The sequence below is a fragment of the Arachis hypogaea genome, chromosome 15 (genome assembly GCF_003086295.3).
Source record: "Arachis hypogaea cultivar Tifrunner chromosome 15, arahy.Tifrunner.gnm2.J5K5, whole genome shotgun sequence".
In the NCBI taxonomy this organism is placed as follows: Eukaryota; Viridiplantae; Streptophyta; class Magnoliopsida; order Fabales; family Fabaceae; genus Arachis; species Arachis hypogaea.
In genome coordinates this window covers 9,642,805-9,659,527 of record NC_092050.1, presented here as the reverse complement: position 1 = coordinate 9,659,527, position 16,723 = coordinate 9,642,805, and the positions used below count along the sequence as shown (strand labels likewise).

The 16,723-nt window shown below is 34.0% G+C and overlaps 1 protein-coding gene across 6 annotated transcripts; it reads right to left on the bottom strand.

The window, feature by feature from the left end:
• Positions 1-9,246: 9,246 nt before the first annotated feature.
• Positions 9,247-13,668, bottom strand: LOC112748878 (protein DA1-related 1). 6 transcript variants are annotated; one of them, XM_072217612.1, is made up of 12 exons: positions 13,184-13,668; positions 12,462-12,597; positions 12,284-12,374; positions 11,749-12,025; positions 11,537-11,657; positions 11,371-11,454; positions 11,138-11,257; positions 10,797-11,009; positions 10,616-10,678; positions 10,394-10,512; positions 10,003-10,061; positions 9,247-9,936 (listed from the first exon to the last, which is right to left on the bottom strand). In XM_072217612.1, exons 2-12 carry the CDS (start codon positions 12,570-12,572, stop codon positions 9,905-9,907), a joined length of 1,290 nt encoding a protein of 429 aa, XP_072073713.1. In that variant the 5' UTR covers positions 12,573-12,597; positions 13,184-13,668; the 3' UTR covers positions 9,247-9,904. The 6 variants fall into 6 exon arrangements, with proteins under 6 accessions (XP_072073713.1, XP_025652909.1, XP_072073712.1 ...); XM_025797124.3 differs by having other exon boundaries at positions 9,247-9,919; XM_072217611.1 differs by having other exon boundaries at positions 9,247-9,919; positions 12,462-12,659; positions 13,184-13,625.
• Between the last annotated feature and the right edge of the window lie 3,055 nt (positions 13,669-16,723).

Below are 16,723 nucleotides of genomic sequence, written 5' to 3'. Positions count from 1 at the left end.
TCTCTATCTACAGTGAAAAACAGATATAATAATTTATCTAATGTATGTTACTGATAATATAATCAACAAACCACAGTACAGAATAATCCAATGTTGTTTAAAATCACATACTTCATCACATTACAATTATAGAAACACCCACATTCCCTGTGTAAAAACAGAGCATTCAAAAAATTCAAACCCACACCACCCAGTACCCTAAACCCTACCTAATAATATAGAATTCAATGATTTGGCATCAACCAGCACAAAATTTCTAACTAAAACTCACAACAATTGATACCTTAACACTATAAAAGATAAATAAAAAATGTTTTATTCACTGCATGCCTACCTCTGTGTCAGGGGGTTCACGAGGAAGCTTTGCTCCTTCCTTCCCCGATTTCCAGTGACCGATGAGCACGTTTCGACCCTCTCCAATTTGCGTCACCACAGAAAACCTCAGCAGGACTAGCAGAACCCAGGGTGTGGAGCTTTCAGTTCAAACGTGATGAAGGAGATGAAGTGGGTAAGTGATCTCTTTGAATATGGGGGTTATGACGTTTGGTAACTCCTTCCTTCTTGAAGCAGTGTCATTTTCATGTTTTAGCACCAAAAGGAGATACGACGCTGTTTGCCTTAGTCCAGCATGGCAAAAAAATTGCCACATCACTGCCGGCGGGAACGGGTTTCGACGGAAAAGGGGAGGGACTGACTAGGTGCATTTTTTCCAAAGTCGAGGACATAAATAGTGCAATTGGGAAGTCAGGGACCAAATCGGTGCATTTTGTGAATATCAGGGACTACTTTGGTGTTTAACTCAGTAAAGAGAAACTAAAAGGAAAGGTAGAAGGAATATTTGGTTTTCGTCTCTGAATCCCTTTGCCCTAGGGTAGCTTTAGGATGTTTAGAGTATTTGCCAAATGATTCTGACTCTTTACTCTAATTCTAAAACTCATATTTATAGAGAGAATTCTAATAATTAATAAAATTACAATAGAACCTTCATAGAAGTTTATTTTTTTCTAATAACTAAATATAACTGCAAATACTTCTGACCAGTTATAACCTCTGCATGAGCAAGAGAGTACGCAAGTTATAGTTTCAGAGTACATAAGTTGTAACTTCTGTGAGATATGTAACTGGCACTTTTTTTAGCATATTATTTAACACTGTCTTCATGATTTCTTCAATCATTACATGTCGAATTTCAAGCAAGTTGCTCTTCATTAGTGCATGGCCAATTTTATATACATATCGAAAAAAATATTTATTTTCAATCTAACAAATGCCCCCTAAATATTTATTTTTCTACTAGAAAAAGGAAAATATAAATACTTAATAATATTCAATATTTTCAACGATCTCATCTTCAACAATTTCTTTCTTTCTTCTTATTTTTTCTTCTTTTATTTTTTCAATTTGTCTTACTCGTTCAGCAAGTTGAGACAAATCGAAAAAATCTTGACCAAATAATTTCTCTCGAATAGAAAGCATGTGCCACCAAATTTATAAATTCATTCTCAAGTAAAGAAATGGGAAACTTATTTCTCATTTGTTTGAATCGAATTATGTAATCGTCCACAGACTCATTTTGAGATCGTTTGACTTGACACAAATCACATATACTAATTTTCATATCTCCTCTAAAAAATTGTTCATGAAATTTGTTTCTAATTCGACCCAAAAGCGAATCGAATTTTGTGGGAGAGTAGAAAACCATGTAAATGCATGTTTGGCCCATGAAGAAGGAAAAAAATTTAATTTAAGATATTCATTAGTAGCAATTTGACCAATTTAAAAAATATACCTTGCTACATGTTCCACTGTGATTCATCACCTTCTCCAGAAAATATAGAAAGTGCCTTTGGAGCTTTTCATGCTTGAGGCAATTGTGCTTCTTAAACAAAATGAGGAAATGGTGAAACAAAACGAAGTTGTTTGGTAGATTCAATATGAAAACCACTTCTCTTCAATGTTTGAATAACAACTTTTTCCGCATCATGTTGCCCCGGGCATTATTTTCAATATCTTGAGGCATATGTTGTTCCCATGTATTATTTTCATCCTCTTGAGGCAAAGCGGCTGCTTGTTAAACTATTGGATTTTCGACATTCTATTGAATATTTTTAGCCATGCTTATTTTCGCCACCTCATCCAATTTTTGTAACATATTTTTCAAATCATGTAACTCTTTCTTATTTCTTCTCGGATCATTGTGGTAAGAGAGTTAGCCATATTTGATGATTCGAAAATATCATGATCATTATTCATAATAATTTTTTTTAAATATCCAACTTCACAAAATTTCAAAGTTGAATAGAGAAAAATTTTCTTTTCTAAAATTTGATCAACTTTACAGAGTTTTAAAGTTAAACAAAATTTTCGTTCTCTATTGATATTTTTCTATACAACTTGTCCAACTGAGCGTGCCATTTTGTTTTGTCGATTTTTTGTAAATCGATGGTGGTTTGATATTTAATGGTCTAGGAGCGAAACCTACTTCTCTTTTATGGGTTCTCAAGCCAAAGATAATATCAATAGAAAATTTAAGATAAAAGGAAGGAAAAGATATAAGGAAAACTGAATAAGATGAAAGAAAAAGATAAAGTGAAGATAAAAGTTAAATGCATAAATGAGAACTGGAAATAAAAAGTACAATAAAGTAAAGAGAAACTAAAAAGAAAGGTGGAAGGAATATTTGGTTTTAGTCTGTGAATCTGTTTGCGTCAGGTAGCATTAGGATGTTTAGAGTATTTGCCAAATGATTTTGACCCTTTATTCTAATTCTAAAACTCCTATTTATAGAGAGAATTCTAATAATTAAGAAAATTACAAAAGAACTTTCATAGAAGTTTATTTTTTTCTAATAACTAAATATAACTGCAAATACTTCTGACCAGTTAATAACCTCTGCATGAGCATGAGAATACGCAAGTTATAGTTTCAGAATACATAAGTTGTAACTTCTGTGAGATATGTAACGGACACTTTTTTTTTTGAGTATATTATTCAACACGTCTTCATGATTTCTTCAATCATTACATGTCGAATTTCAAGCAAGTTGCTCTCCATTAGTGTATGGCCAATTTTATATACATATAGAAGAAAATATTTATTTTCAATCTAACACTAATAAATAATAAAACTAAAGATTTTCAAAAGAAAAAATAATAAAACAAAGAAAAAGTATGAAAGAAATTAATTTATTCTCGGAATTTAAAATTTAAAATATGTATAACAGAATATGAGATATTCGAGTTTCTTTCATTATCTGTATGATTAATTGATTATAGCTCTATAATAGAATAAGACAATAAATATTATATTTGAGGTAACTACCAAATCGGTACCCGGAAGTTTCTGACGCTGACAAAATGGTACCTGACTTTTGTTATTGACAAAATAGTCCCTAAAAGATTTTAAAAATTGACAAGCGTATCCCCGAGCTCGCCGGAGCAAATCTCCGGCAAACACAATGCTGACATGGCCACCGTATTTTGGTGACCTGGCAAGCCACCTCCCAAACCCTAATTCCTCCTTCCCCAACGCAAACTCCCTTTCCTCTTCCTCCCCATCGCAGCCCCCAATACACACTCCCCCCTTCTCTTTCCTTCCCCATCGCAGCCCTCTTCCCTATCCCTTTCCTCCTTCCCTAACGCAGACTCCCCCTCCATCTCCCTCCCATCGCAGCCCACCCCCTACCCAACACAACCCCCTCCCCCTCCCTCCCATCGCAACTCCCTTTTTTCTTCTTCCCATCGCAGCCCCCTAACGCACACTCTCCCTTTCCTTTTCCTCTCCATCGCAGCCCACTTCCCTCTTCCTCTCATCGCAGATCATATAAAGACACAGATAGAAAAAGAAGAAAAAAAGTTCAGTTACAACCCCCCCCCCCATTTCTTTTCTTTTGATCATACATCCAGATTCACAATGACCAATACATTCACAATAACCGCAAAAAACAGCAGAGGAAGAGAAGGATATCAATTGCTATAATAAGCAAAACCAAGAAAATCACGAAGACAAAATTATAGATGAACATCAAAAGCGTGACCCAGAGGTAAGTGATGAACAAAACGCTTGAAGACTTTGGAGATTGCGAAGATGGTGGAGAAAAAGGAGACATCTTTGTTGGTGTAGAGGGAAGCGACGGTGAAGACGACGGCGATGATGGAGAGGAGAGAGAAGGCGAAGAGGAAGAGAAGGTAGCAGAACTGGATTGTGAGGAGAAGAGTCCATTCATGGTTAGCCTGGGAAGAGTCCTAATAAGGGTTCTGAAACTGAGTGAGAAATGGGTGTGTGAAGAGTGAGTGTGCGAGGATTGCGAATCAGAGAGGAAAAATTAGGGTTAGGGTTATGAGGTAGAACGTCTTCAGTGATCTTTTTGAAATTGAGATTGATTCTCTCAAGATTTCTGGGATGTTCAGGAATTGCAGCTCCTCTAGTGCTAGATCCATTATTCCTTCTTCTTCTTCTCAAATTCTCGTTTTGGTTTGTGAATGCTGTGAAAGGATGTAATTTTGAGGTATCAGATTTTTGTTCTTCTTCGTTGCAGAAATGAGATGAGATGAGATGATATGAGAGAGAGGGAGAGGGAAGAGGGCTGCGATGGGGAAGGAAAGGGAAGGGGGGAGTGTGTATTGGGGGCTGCAATGGGAGGAAGAGGAAAGGGAGTCTGCGTTGGGGAAGGAGGAATTAGGGTTTGGGAGGTGGCTTGCCAGGTCACCAAAATACAGTGGCCATGTCAGCATTGTGCTTGCCGGAGATTTGCTCCGGCGAGCTCGGGGACACGCTTGTCAAATTTTAAAATCTTTTAGGGACTATTTTGTCAATAACAAAAGTCAGGTACCATTTTATCAGCGTCAGAATCTTCCGGGTACCGATTTGGTAGTTACCTCTATTATATTTTTGGTTTAATTATTCTGTTGGTCCCTATAGTTTTATCGAATTTTCAATTAGGTTCCTATACTTTTTTTCTTTTCAATTAAATATTCTGTTTGAAAATCGGATATTCTCATGTTTGAATTAAAATAACTAATTAAATTCACTTCCATTTTTTTAAAATGCCAAAATTACCCTTAGCATTTTGTCCCAAAATTAAAGAACCCTAGGCAGCGCTTGCTATCTGAATCCAGTGGCATTTCTCCACCGTTCATCTGCATCGTCGTCGTCCTTGGTCTGCGTTGCATTGCTCTACTATGTTCGTCTTTGGTATGCGCTGCGATGCACTGCGTCTGCTCTGTTTATCGTGTTCCATCGCCGTGCCTCACCTGGCAATAAAAGTAATAACGGATGAGCGACGTGAGAAGGATGCAGCGTCTTGCTTGACATCAACGACGGTGACCGTCTCGTCTTCGATCGCCTCTTCCCCCGCAGGAAATTGAAGATTGGAAATAAGAACTGCTCTGATCTCCAACCGTTAATTGGCACTCAGCTTCGGTTCTCTCTTTCAGCTCGATAACACTTCCCTCTCTCCTTTTATACCTTCCCCTCAAGATATCTATGCTTATGCATCATTGCATATTATAATAGTTTAGTGCTGATGTAAGTTCTATTTTCTAGTTTCAATTCAGAAACTATTCCTAATTTATAATAACCTCCAGAAGTAGTTCTATTAATCACATGGATGAAATAAACTTACAGCTGATGCTACTAACAATGAGGAAATAAAAGATGATGGTGCTCCAACTTCTTTTGTTCTGAAAGCAGGTTAACTACTATGTTCCGAAAGGGATAACATCTCTTCACCTCCAAATGGTTTGGTGGAGAATTAAGACTTCCTATGTTCATGTTCAATGATAACTCACCTTATTATTTCCGGAACATAATTGCATATGAGATGTGTCCAGATTTTAATAACAATTTCGGATGTAGCTCATTCTTTTCATTCATGGATTCTTTGATTGATGATGCCGAAGATGTAAAAGAGCTCAAATTAGCTGGTGTGTTCCAGAACTTGCTAGGGAGCGATGAAGAATTGGCGAAATTCTTCAATGAATTGGGCCATGACTTGCCAACTAAATTGTTCCATTACATCAGAACTGATGCTGTGGCCTATAGCAAAAAGTATATCCAAGTCAAGTTTCAAATTCAAAAGCATTATAGAAAAAGATGGAATAAGTGGCTCTCTAAAGCACGCAGTACTTACTTCAATACCCCATGGTCTCTGCTTGTCTTTCTTGCTGCATTACTAGCATTACTTCTCACTTTGATCCCTATGCTGGTTCAAAAAGTGGGAGGCTGCTAACACAAGAATTGATTTTCAGCTGTATTATACTGAAATTATATTTTTTATGGTTTTCGTTTTTAGATTATAAATTTCAATAACACAAATACGTTGTTGTGATGAGTTTGGAAAATTCTAAATTAATTTTTATGATGACTAAACATTATTAGTATATTTATTTACAAAATTATTAATTTGATCTTAATTCCTACTTGTTTAATTAATAATTTTGTTGATGCAGGTTTCTATTGGGCCCAATAAATTGGTCAGCCCAACATAAATTCATATATTCAGTCTTGAGTATAAAAATGATAAATTAAATGGCTGAAACAATTTGTGGTTGATTGGGTCAAAAAAAAATGGAAAAGATCCTAAGCCCAAACAAAATTATATTTCAGCCTTGTGCAAGCTTGTTACAAGATTATTGGCTGAAGTGTTTAATATAGGCCATTTTTTATTATCATTAATACAAGCCCAAATAATTTTGCTAGCTTGGACCGAAACCAACTTTTGAGGGAAAGCAAATATTTTGCCTCCAACGGATCTCAATTTTTACCATGTGGTGGAATTCAAATTTCTTTAAAGTGAAGTTAATACATGCATGGAAACTATGAGAGAGAAATTGTCATTGATTTGATGGATAGCTTTAATGCCACACACTACTCAGGAAAGTAAAAGCAATCCCATTTCAATTAATTTGTTCAATTACATCTAATTGCTTTTCTTCTAGCTCTATCTTCTCTCTCATCTTTCTTCTACATTCGGTCATATCATTACAGAGAAAGCATGGAGGCTATGGCTAGACACCGAAGAGATGAAGATGCACGCTACAAGACCATCACAATGATGGCAAGAAAAAGCAAACTAAAAGTATGCTGTGGCTAAGATTCTCATTCACTTGTGGTAAGATTTTGTGAAGAGATCTTGGCTTCTCCATACCAAAAATGGTTGAAGAAGATTTCGGTCAGAGAAGAAGATCTTTGGAGAGGATGGCTTGTCTCTGATTCTGCTCAACCACCACAGGAGGTAGCTACAGTGGCTACGTGATGGAAGAGACAGAGATTGGAGCAGATGAAGCTATCATCATCATGAAGCATCAAGGGCCAGAAGTTCATCTTGGAGAGCAAGGCAAGGATGAAGGGCTCGGATTGATGAAGATTGATGACCAAGGAAGGACTAGAGGTAATTGCATGTTGGGTTTTGCATGTGTTATCTCTTCTCTCTTTCTAGCCGAACTGGTTCTGACTTGAAAAAGAAGAAGATTGGCTTGGTTTGTTTGGTTTCAACCTTGGAGGCTTCTCCCTATAAGTAAGGGTGAACAGTCAGGGTTTGATTCAAGAAAAAGAGTGAGCACAGAATTCCTATAGCTCTCTAAGCTGACAGAATTTCTTCTCCTTCAATGTTCATCATTTGTAATTTTTCTGTTTAATTTTGTCATGTCTTGAGTCTCATGGAAAAGGCAAACAGTGAGATTTGTATGAAAAAGGCATAGAACGGAAAAAGGCAGAGAGTGCAAAATTAAAAGAAAAAGCCATAGATGTCCTTAGAATTTCTTTGTACATCTGTGTTGTGTTTCATGATTCTGTGGGAATCTCCTTGCAAGTTGGGTTAGCACTTTGCAGTGAAAGCTTGGCAGTGACCAAGTCAAGTTCAGTTTGGGTTTAGATTCTGGACTTGTCCCAGATAGGAAGGGTAGTTCCTAGGGAGAATCGGTGTATGTAATCATAAAGATTATAGTGAAATTTCATCATAGTTGTGATGGAGACTGGATGTAGGTTGCACTGCACTTAGCAGCTGAACCAAGATATATCTGGATGTAATTTCCTCTCTCTTCTACTCCATTTTTGTTTATGCTGCACAAGAGATAAAACCAAAAATATCTCGTGATGACTGACGAGACAAAAAGAAAAGTCTCGTGGTTGGGGACGAGACAAAAGAAAAAGTCTCGTGGCTAGTTACGAGATAAAAAGACAAAAAGTTTCCAAAAGTAGTTTCAAAGGCCAGCAAGTATTGTCAAGTAAAAAGGGGGCTAAGATTCAACCCCCTTCTCTTAGCCACTGATAACCATCACGTAGTCGTGAGGTTTTTTATGGTTTACCATGATATGATAAAGACACAAATTATATTTCACGAATCCTCACATATGTAAAATGTTACATGATCATAATGAATACTTGAATAATAATATTTGAATAATAGAAACTGAATTTTATATATACTTATTAATACTATTTCTGTTTTATTTTATCCATTAATTTTTTTTTTTTGTACATTCTTAAGATAAGGTATTTTAAAAGTCAAGAAAAAAGAGAAGGTATTTTTGGTATAATTTGTATATCAATAAGCAAAAGAATGATAATGACAAAATAAAAGGGATTATAGGAATATTTTTTATGTCATAGAATCATTGAATATGGATTATAGTAATATCTTTCATTGAATATTTATAATTTTACTGATTTTCAATTAGGTCCTTATACTTTTTTTTTCCTTTTCAATTAGGTCCCCAAGGGTAGACAAGTAATTTCACAATTCACTAATATTTTTTTGACATTTAACATTAACAGGGACTAAATTGAAAAAAAAAATAATGTATATGGACCCAATTGAAAAGAAAAAAAGTATAAAGACCTAATTGAAAATTCGGTAAAACTATAGAGACCTGCAGAGTAATTAAACCTATATTTTTTTTTTTTAATTGACCCTTGCATAATTTTAAAAATCTATGTTTTTTTTTTTAATTTCGTGCTATCTCGGTCGGTGTTAAATATCCAGAACATACCCCTGCATAAAAGATGCAATTAACTCACCCAAAAATTCTTATAAATAAAACAAATAACTTGATTTTTTGAAAAATAAAGCCATTTCCCAATGAGTATTTTTGTTTTTTTTTTTTTGGGGGGGGGGGGGGGGGTTGAACATAATTTTCAATTTAGAAATTAGAACTTAATCTCAAAGGAGTTCTTTGAAAATAGCCTACCCCTTCTAGTTAAGAGGAGGTTTAAGTTTAATTGATGTTGTCTCAACAAAACTTGAGATACAAAATTAATTCTATACTTCCATAATTTCATTATTTCAGCTGCTCTGAACTTCTGAACAGAATTTTGTGATACATAAAGAACATGTTTCAAATTTTAACAGGAAAATAGAGCAAGTTAGCAACTGCATGCTCAGAGGAGCATTTTTTAGTTCTTATGTCTTATTTTTCTAATGCACCTCACTGCTTTTGTTTCTTTCACTCTTTATCCCCGTTTTTTAATGGAAAAAACATTATTCTAAACTATACAATCTATGAATCTATATAATTCATATGAGAAGACTGAGGTACTGGTTCATGTGAAGTGAGAAACTTGCATCATGTTTCAAATTTTCAATATGGAAAACTTCCAGTCATTTGGATATGATCAAGGGTACTTCTGAGACCATACTTGAGCACTGCCTCGTTTCCCAACCTGAATCCTTTTCCATAAGCTGATGATGTATCAGCCTCAATCTGGTGCTTAAAAAACTCGCCGAGCTTCTTCTCGAAATCAGACCGTTTGCCTTTCTTTGATGATGCGGAGGAGGAGGAAGAGGAGGAGGAGGAAGGCGATGATGAAGACGAAGATGAACAATCACTACCGGATGCAGAATATATTTCTGAATCTAACCACATATGAGCCAAGACTTGGCAAATTCCTTCTTCAACCTCTGGACTCAGATTGGGATAACCTGTAAAAGACACACAACTTTTGTCCAAATTAACACTTAGATAATGAAAATATCACCTTTTTTTAACATGGATAGCTGAATACCTTTAAGCCTGAGCCATGCATGCATCATCTCATGAGCCAGGATTGATCCTGTCAACAACCTATGAACATAGAATTCTTGAATTATACACACTGATGTCATTTACAACCACTGTGGACTGTGTTTGTAGTGAATAATGTGCAAATAACAGTAATGTCAATTTTGATGTATAATTGTGTATGATCAAAATTTAAATGGTTAAAGATATAACCATTCATGTGTCTCCTCTTATAAACTTAAGCTTTTGGAAAAAATAGTTTTATGACATGATAGCAGAGGTTCTAAACCTTCTGACCAAAAAGTTTAGAATTCGATCCTTGTTAGCCTCCAAAAGAAAATTTCAACACTAGACGAATAAAAAGAGAAAGAAAGCCTATGCTGTGAAATGGATACCTAGGAAGGCCATACAACACAAGAATGGCTGTCACTTCACATCGACGGATCAGCCTAAAAGGCTCTGTTACCATATCCACGACTCGATGGCCTGCTCCTATCTTTGGTCTCCTTGAAATCTGGCATTACATGAAATTTAGGGAACACTTTTATTTCATACAAAAAATCCATTATTTCAGAACTAAAATGTATGAAAGCTCCAATTTGTTAAGAAATGTCTACCGAGGTGACAGTTTGCTCTTCTGACAAACACAGTCCTCTAGTTTCAGGCAAGTGGTGATGACCCTTCATTCCACAGTGAAAAACAGAAGAACAACTCAAAGTCAGGACACATGGAGATTGAAGTGGTAGAAAAGAAGAAAAAATGAAAAGCACATTGGCTGATTGGAAGTTCAACACTTGCATTCTTTTCTCCCTCCATGGCCTCATTCAGTGCTTGTCTCTCAACCAGAAGCATAGGAACTTGCTGCTCAACTTTCATGTTTAAACCTTCATAGAACTCTTGTATTTCAAGGTAGAGAGGTTGGCATTCATGAGTATCCATGATTGATGAGTCCAGACACTCTAAACATAGCTTTCTACCATCATCAAGCAAAAGATACTTTGTATCCCTTGGCTGCACTGATTCGACCATTTCGTATTAGACACTACTAGAAAGTAGAATGGAAAGAAAAAGAATATGACAGAAGCCTAGATTCTTTCAGTAGTAACAAAAAGAATGTCTTGGGAGCTAATATAACTGACCTCCATTCTTTCGCAGCTACAACACCGAGGAGTTCCATCTCGATCATGCGATGGACAGTATTTTTGTAGCCAGAAAGGATGAGCTCTATACTCAATGAGACCAGCTGAATTAGTTGGAATCTGTAATGCAAGAACTAATACTTCTAGTGCAATTTCTATGAATAAAGACAGAACTAGAGAAATTGTTCCATAGAAAAATATGCATAACATAACATAAATGCTGAAATACTTACAAAGTTATTGCAAACATCACATCTTGGGTGGTGTTGCTCCCTGTAGCAAGATTTATGGTAGGGGCAATTGCTAGACATGGAAAACTGTAAAAGAATGAAAGAAGATTCAGGAATTAGTATTTACAATTACATCTTAGTGGCTTCAACTTACTTCATTTTTACTAACCTCATAATCTGTTATTGGAAGATTGCAAGCATTGCAGCGAAAACATTGTGGATGCCAAACAGCTCCCATGCAACTTAAAAATCTTCCATGCCCAATTTCAGCTTTGCATCCAGCACAGATTCTGCAAGCGGATTTTCAAGAACAAGATTTGATCTTTGTTTCTCAAGTATGCTAATAAGGATCCATGGGGTTAAGTATTTCAATTTTATTACCTGTATCCTGGTGGAAAGAGGTTTGATAAAGGTTGGAAAATAGAATCATTCTCATATCTAGGACTAGGAGGAGAATCAATTTTCAAACTTTCTTGGATTGCCCTGGCAAGTTGCTCATCTTCCTCAAGTTGATCTTTAGAAAGATGTTCATCATCTTCATCCAGCCGAACCTTATCAAGATGTTCTTCTTCTTGTTGTTGAACTGTACAAGTATGCTCATCTTCCTCATCATCAACTTTACAAAGTTGTTCATCTTCTTCGGATTGAGAGTCGTCCTCTGCGATATCATAGACTCCATAAGACAACTATGTTAACAATCATTTAATAAAGACTAACAATTCACTTCCCTCTCTGATTGTTACCTTACTGTGTTTGAACTTTGAACTTTTTGTTTGCTGATTAGAATAAATCAATGTGCATTTTACATAGTTTAGAATATGCAATTTAGGTAGACCTCATATGCTGAATTACTAACTGTACAAAATTTTGAAACCAAACAAAGCAGCAAAGGAATGTGCAAAAGCATAAATCTTACCAACAACACTTTTTCCTTTCTGATCCTGCTCTGACAGAGAGAGTGCAATTGCACAATCAATGTCCTCTTTCTCAACATCGTTCAAATCATCCTGCACTCAGTTTGCCACTATTATAATGATAAGTTGTAACTCTGTGACAATGAGTTTAATTGCATACTAAAAAAAAACTCTGATTACCACTGAAGCATGATGGTTATCCCAAATTCTGTCCTCTCCATATTTGCCATGGTATTGCCCTCTTGAAGTTCTATGGTTAGAGCCCTTAAGCAACTTGGATAACCAACCCATATCATGCAATATTATTCACCTTCACCTTCACTCAGAAAAAGAAAATGATCCCCAAGCAGGTAACAAAGTATATTCAACAATTTCCATCTACAGATTAATAACTGATAAGCACTTTGGAAAAGTCATACTTTTATATCATGATGGCCACAATAACACAAATAAATGTCACTGGGAAAACATGCTTTATATTATGATGGTAGTTAAGGCCAGTTTCTGAAGGATAATGATAAATCTAATTAGTAATAACACAAGGGTGACAAGCAGAATTTCAATATCTAAATTCTAATCTGTTGCAGAACATGGCAACAATAAGATATGATCAGATCAATATCAAGCATACCAAATAGGTAAAATTCCCATCACTTGCTCAAACACAACAAAGAAAGCAACACTCAACATAGCTTGATATCTAATTCACTCAAACTAAATTGCTTGAAGAGAAATACACATGCAGAAAAAGAAACATCTTCTACCAACAAAACATATACTGTATTAATAAATATAATTAAACAGAATCTAGAGAAGCTGAAGAATCTGATGAATCCAGGTTCAAGTACACAAGTCCAAGAATCAACAGGGGAAGAGAATTAGAGTACAATTATAGGATATACCCTTTTTTTTTTCCTCTGTGTCTACGTGTTAAGTGATAAGTGATAAGAGAGAGCAGCTTTTGAGAGCAAAAGAATGAAATATGGATCCTCCTGAAAAAAATGAAAATAATAGAATGGAAACAGTAGTAACTGGTAACATGAACAGGAGCAGGTGAGGCAATATTATTAGTGGTGTTCCTTAAAACTACCAAAAAGATAGAACCGCATTGAAGAATGAAGAAAGATAGATAGATAGATAGATAGGTGTGGATTTCACATTTTTCACTACATTGCTTGCTGGCTGCTGCTGTGGAGTGTAGTGTCTGCTTTGGCATGTGGGGTCCGCTATTCTATCAATAACATACATACATAACACAATAAAGTGTGTGTTTGAGAGAGAGAGAGAGAGAGAAGGGGAAAAGAAGTGAGTATTATGGGGTAGTTGAGTTTGTGAGACAAAGCCAAGTGAACTACTTCTATGTGTGACTCTCATGTATGATGTATCTATCTCTTTAGTGGTTAATGCATGAGTACAAATCTATTCATTCATATTCAAAATATAAGTGAATTTTATTATTTTATTTAGAGTTGAATTTTGATGCACTGATAATGTAAAGTGTTTTATATAGTTATACAATTATATATGTTTTTTTATATGATCATTCATATAATTAATATGAAAGGTAGTTATTTTACTGATGTGGTATTACGTAATTAGATACATGTAGAAAATTATTTTACACTGACAGTACATCAAAATTAAATTTATTTATTTAATATTTAAAATATATGAATATGAATGTGTGCAAATTTGAGGTAAACAAGAGATGCTGGCTATTTTGAATTCATCATCAAACAATCATCAATACCTCTTATGAAACAATAGAAAGTCTTGATTTATATTTATATAATTTGAATTCTTATCGGATGACTATATTTTTAACTTTTTAACAAGAAATGGTGCTTATTTTATTGGTTTAATTTAGTTGTATTAATGTACAATTTTCCTAAACAATCATATATCTGAGAATTTTACTAGTCTCTCTTTTAAATTTGGTTCAGATGGCCAACACCAAAAATTCATTTTTTTTTTTTCATGTCCAAACTTTTCATCGTCCAATAATGTTTTGCCACAAAATCTGACTTTGGATTCATCAATCAAAGGATGTCATTTACTAGTATTGATGAACGGCTGAAATGAAATGAAGATAAAGGGGTCATATTATTGAATGAGTTTTAAACCCAACCACAATAATGTCCCATATTAACACAGCAGGCCACATGCCTGATTATATCGTTTTTATTTATTCAGAAATAACGTGGATTAATATATAAATTAGTCTCCAAAAATGAAATATTTTTTAAATTTATCTCGAACAAATTTTATTAATTAAATTAATTTTTTAAAAGTTATAAATTAATTATATTTATTTTTCAGTTAATATTTTACATTATTAATCGTTGACAGAAATTATTAATGAAATAATCAAAAGATAAATATAATTAATTTGTAATTTTTTTAAAATTAATTTAATTGATAAAATTTTTAAAAAAGAAATTTAAAAAATATTTTAATTTTTAATGACTAATTTAATTATTAACTCAAAATAACGTAGAACGTGTACAAGAATAGACAATTCAATGTGATTAAGTCATACGTAATTCTTTTTTATCTCGAATTAAGAAATGAAAATAAAAAGAAGAAATAGTTTCACCGAAACCGTTGACTGCAGCAACCAACCAACTCTTGGTCTCTTATAAATAAGTCGTTAAGTTTACAACTTAGCTTACGGCTCTCATAATAATAGTAACAATAACAAGTTAATATAATAATGAATATAATGCTCAATAATAATGATTGAAATTGGGAGTTAGGCAACTTCATACAGCACATGTATGGGGCCTTGCAAAGACCCATTTTGATAGAAACACAAACCACTTACCTAACAATAATAATATAGTAGAACCACTAGAGTGGGAGCTAGAAAAGAAGGATAAAATTACTGCCACCACTATTTTAAGCTTCAATATGACAATATCACAAATCTCTGAGTGAAAGCCTTTAATGTAATAAAATTGGATTTTTTATTTTTAGAATGATACGCTAGCTAATGTTATTAATCTTCAAGATCAAGTGTTAGTATAGAAAAATGTTACATACATAATCATAGTGTTTACATAAATAGTAAATTTAACTTTTACAAATTTTTTTTTATAGAAAATGTTTTCCTTCATGGTTTTGTTGTGATGCTGTCCCCCAAGTTTGGCCGTCTATTGAAAGATTGTGGATAGAATGGAAGAACCTCTAAACCAAGAAAACACTGGGGCCATAACAAATCTATAGGACCCCTCTCTATACTAGTACTAGTGTGTGTTTTCCATATCCAAATTTTCTCTTTCTTTCTTTTTTGTCTGCAATCATACAACTTATCATTTATGTATATTCATGTCATATATAGTTTACATGATTTCATCTTGGTACACACATGACTTCTTTTTTCTTTTTAAATGGAAATTTATTTGACGGAAAAACATACACAAACGTTTTCAGTATGATAACTTTTGGTAGTTGGTACAATGCTTTTTTTTTTTTTTTTTTTTGGTATTAAGACGGGCTAAAGTAGTCTAAAAAAAAAATACAAACTAGACGGGATATAAAATTTTTTTGTTTATCATGAACTAAGATGCTAATAACCTCTTTAGGAGGTAGAGTCCAAAAGTAAAAGTTTGAATTTAAGTTTAGATTTTTTCTAACTAGACAATCTTTATATTTATTGTCTTCTCTATAAATATTTAAAAAAAACTTCCAAAGCTTTTTTTTCAATGATTAATGTTTCTTATCAAGGCAATAGGATGTTTCTAAGATCTTGCTAGCCATTAATCATGGATAGTTGGATACACCAGCTTGAGAATCACACTCCACCAGGTATTTGATAGTGATACAATGTATTAGTTACATTTTTTTTCTGTAGTATTTTTTAATTCGATAAATCAAAAATTGATCTGTTACAAATTTAAACTTTATTTAATGGTCTGTTATTGGTCAATAAGACACAAGACAAACTTCGAATCCCTAACACTTACTTAAACGATTGAGTGAACTGACCATTCGTATTCATCACATTTTCAAAAGGTCTCAGCTATCATTCATTAATAAGATGGGCTAGCTTTTGAAGCCCAATAAAAAGGAACACCAACACATTTCGTTAGATCTCAGGCCTTAAGCCCAATCTAAAACAAAAACATTAAAGCCCAATATTGATAAATTATTTATTCTTTCGAACTAAATAAACAGTTCCCATATTGCACCACAAGAACATTATTTTCAGTGACAATAACTGTATGTTATACTTAATTTATAATTTTGTGATAATTTAGTATTATATGTTATAATAACAATTATATATTTTTTGTGGCCATTAAAAAATTTTTTACTGATAAATCTGTAATTTTCACTAAAATTTTTTTATCACAAAATATAAGACGGCTAATGTCTTAAATATTAGCGACTATTTTTATTATCGTTTAAAAAATAAATAACCACTAAAAGTAATTTTTCTA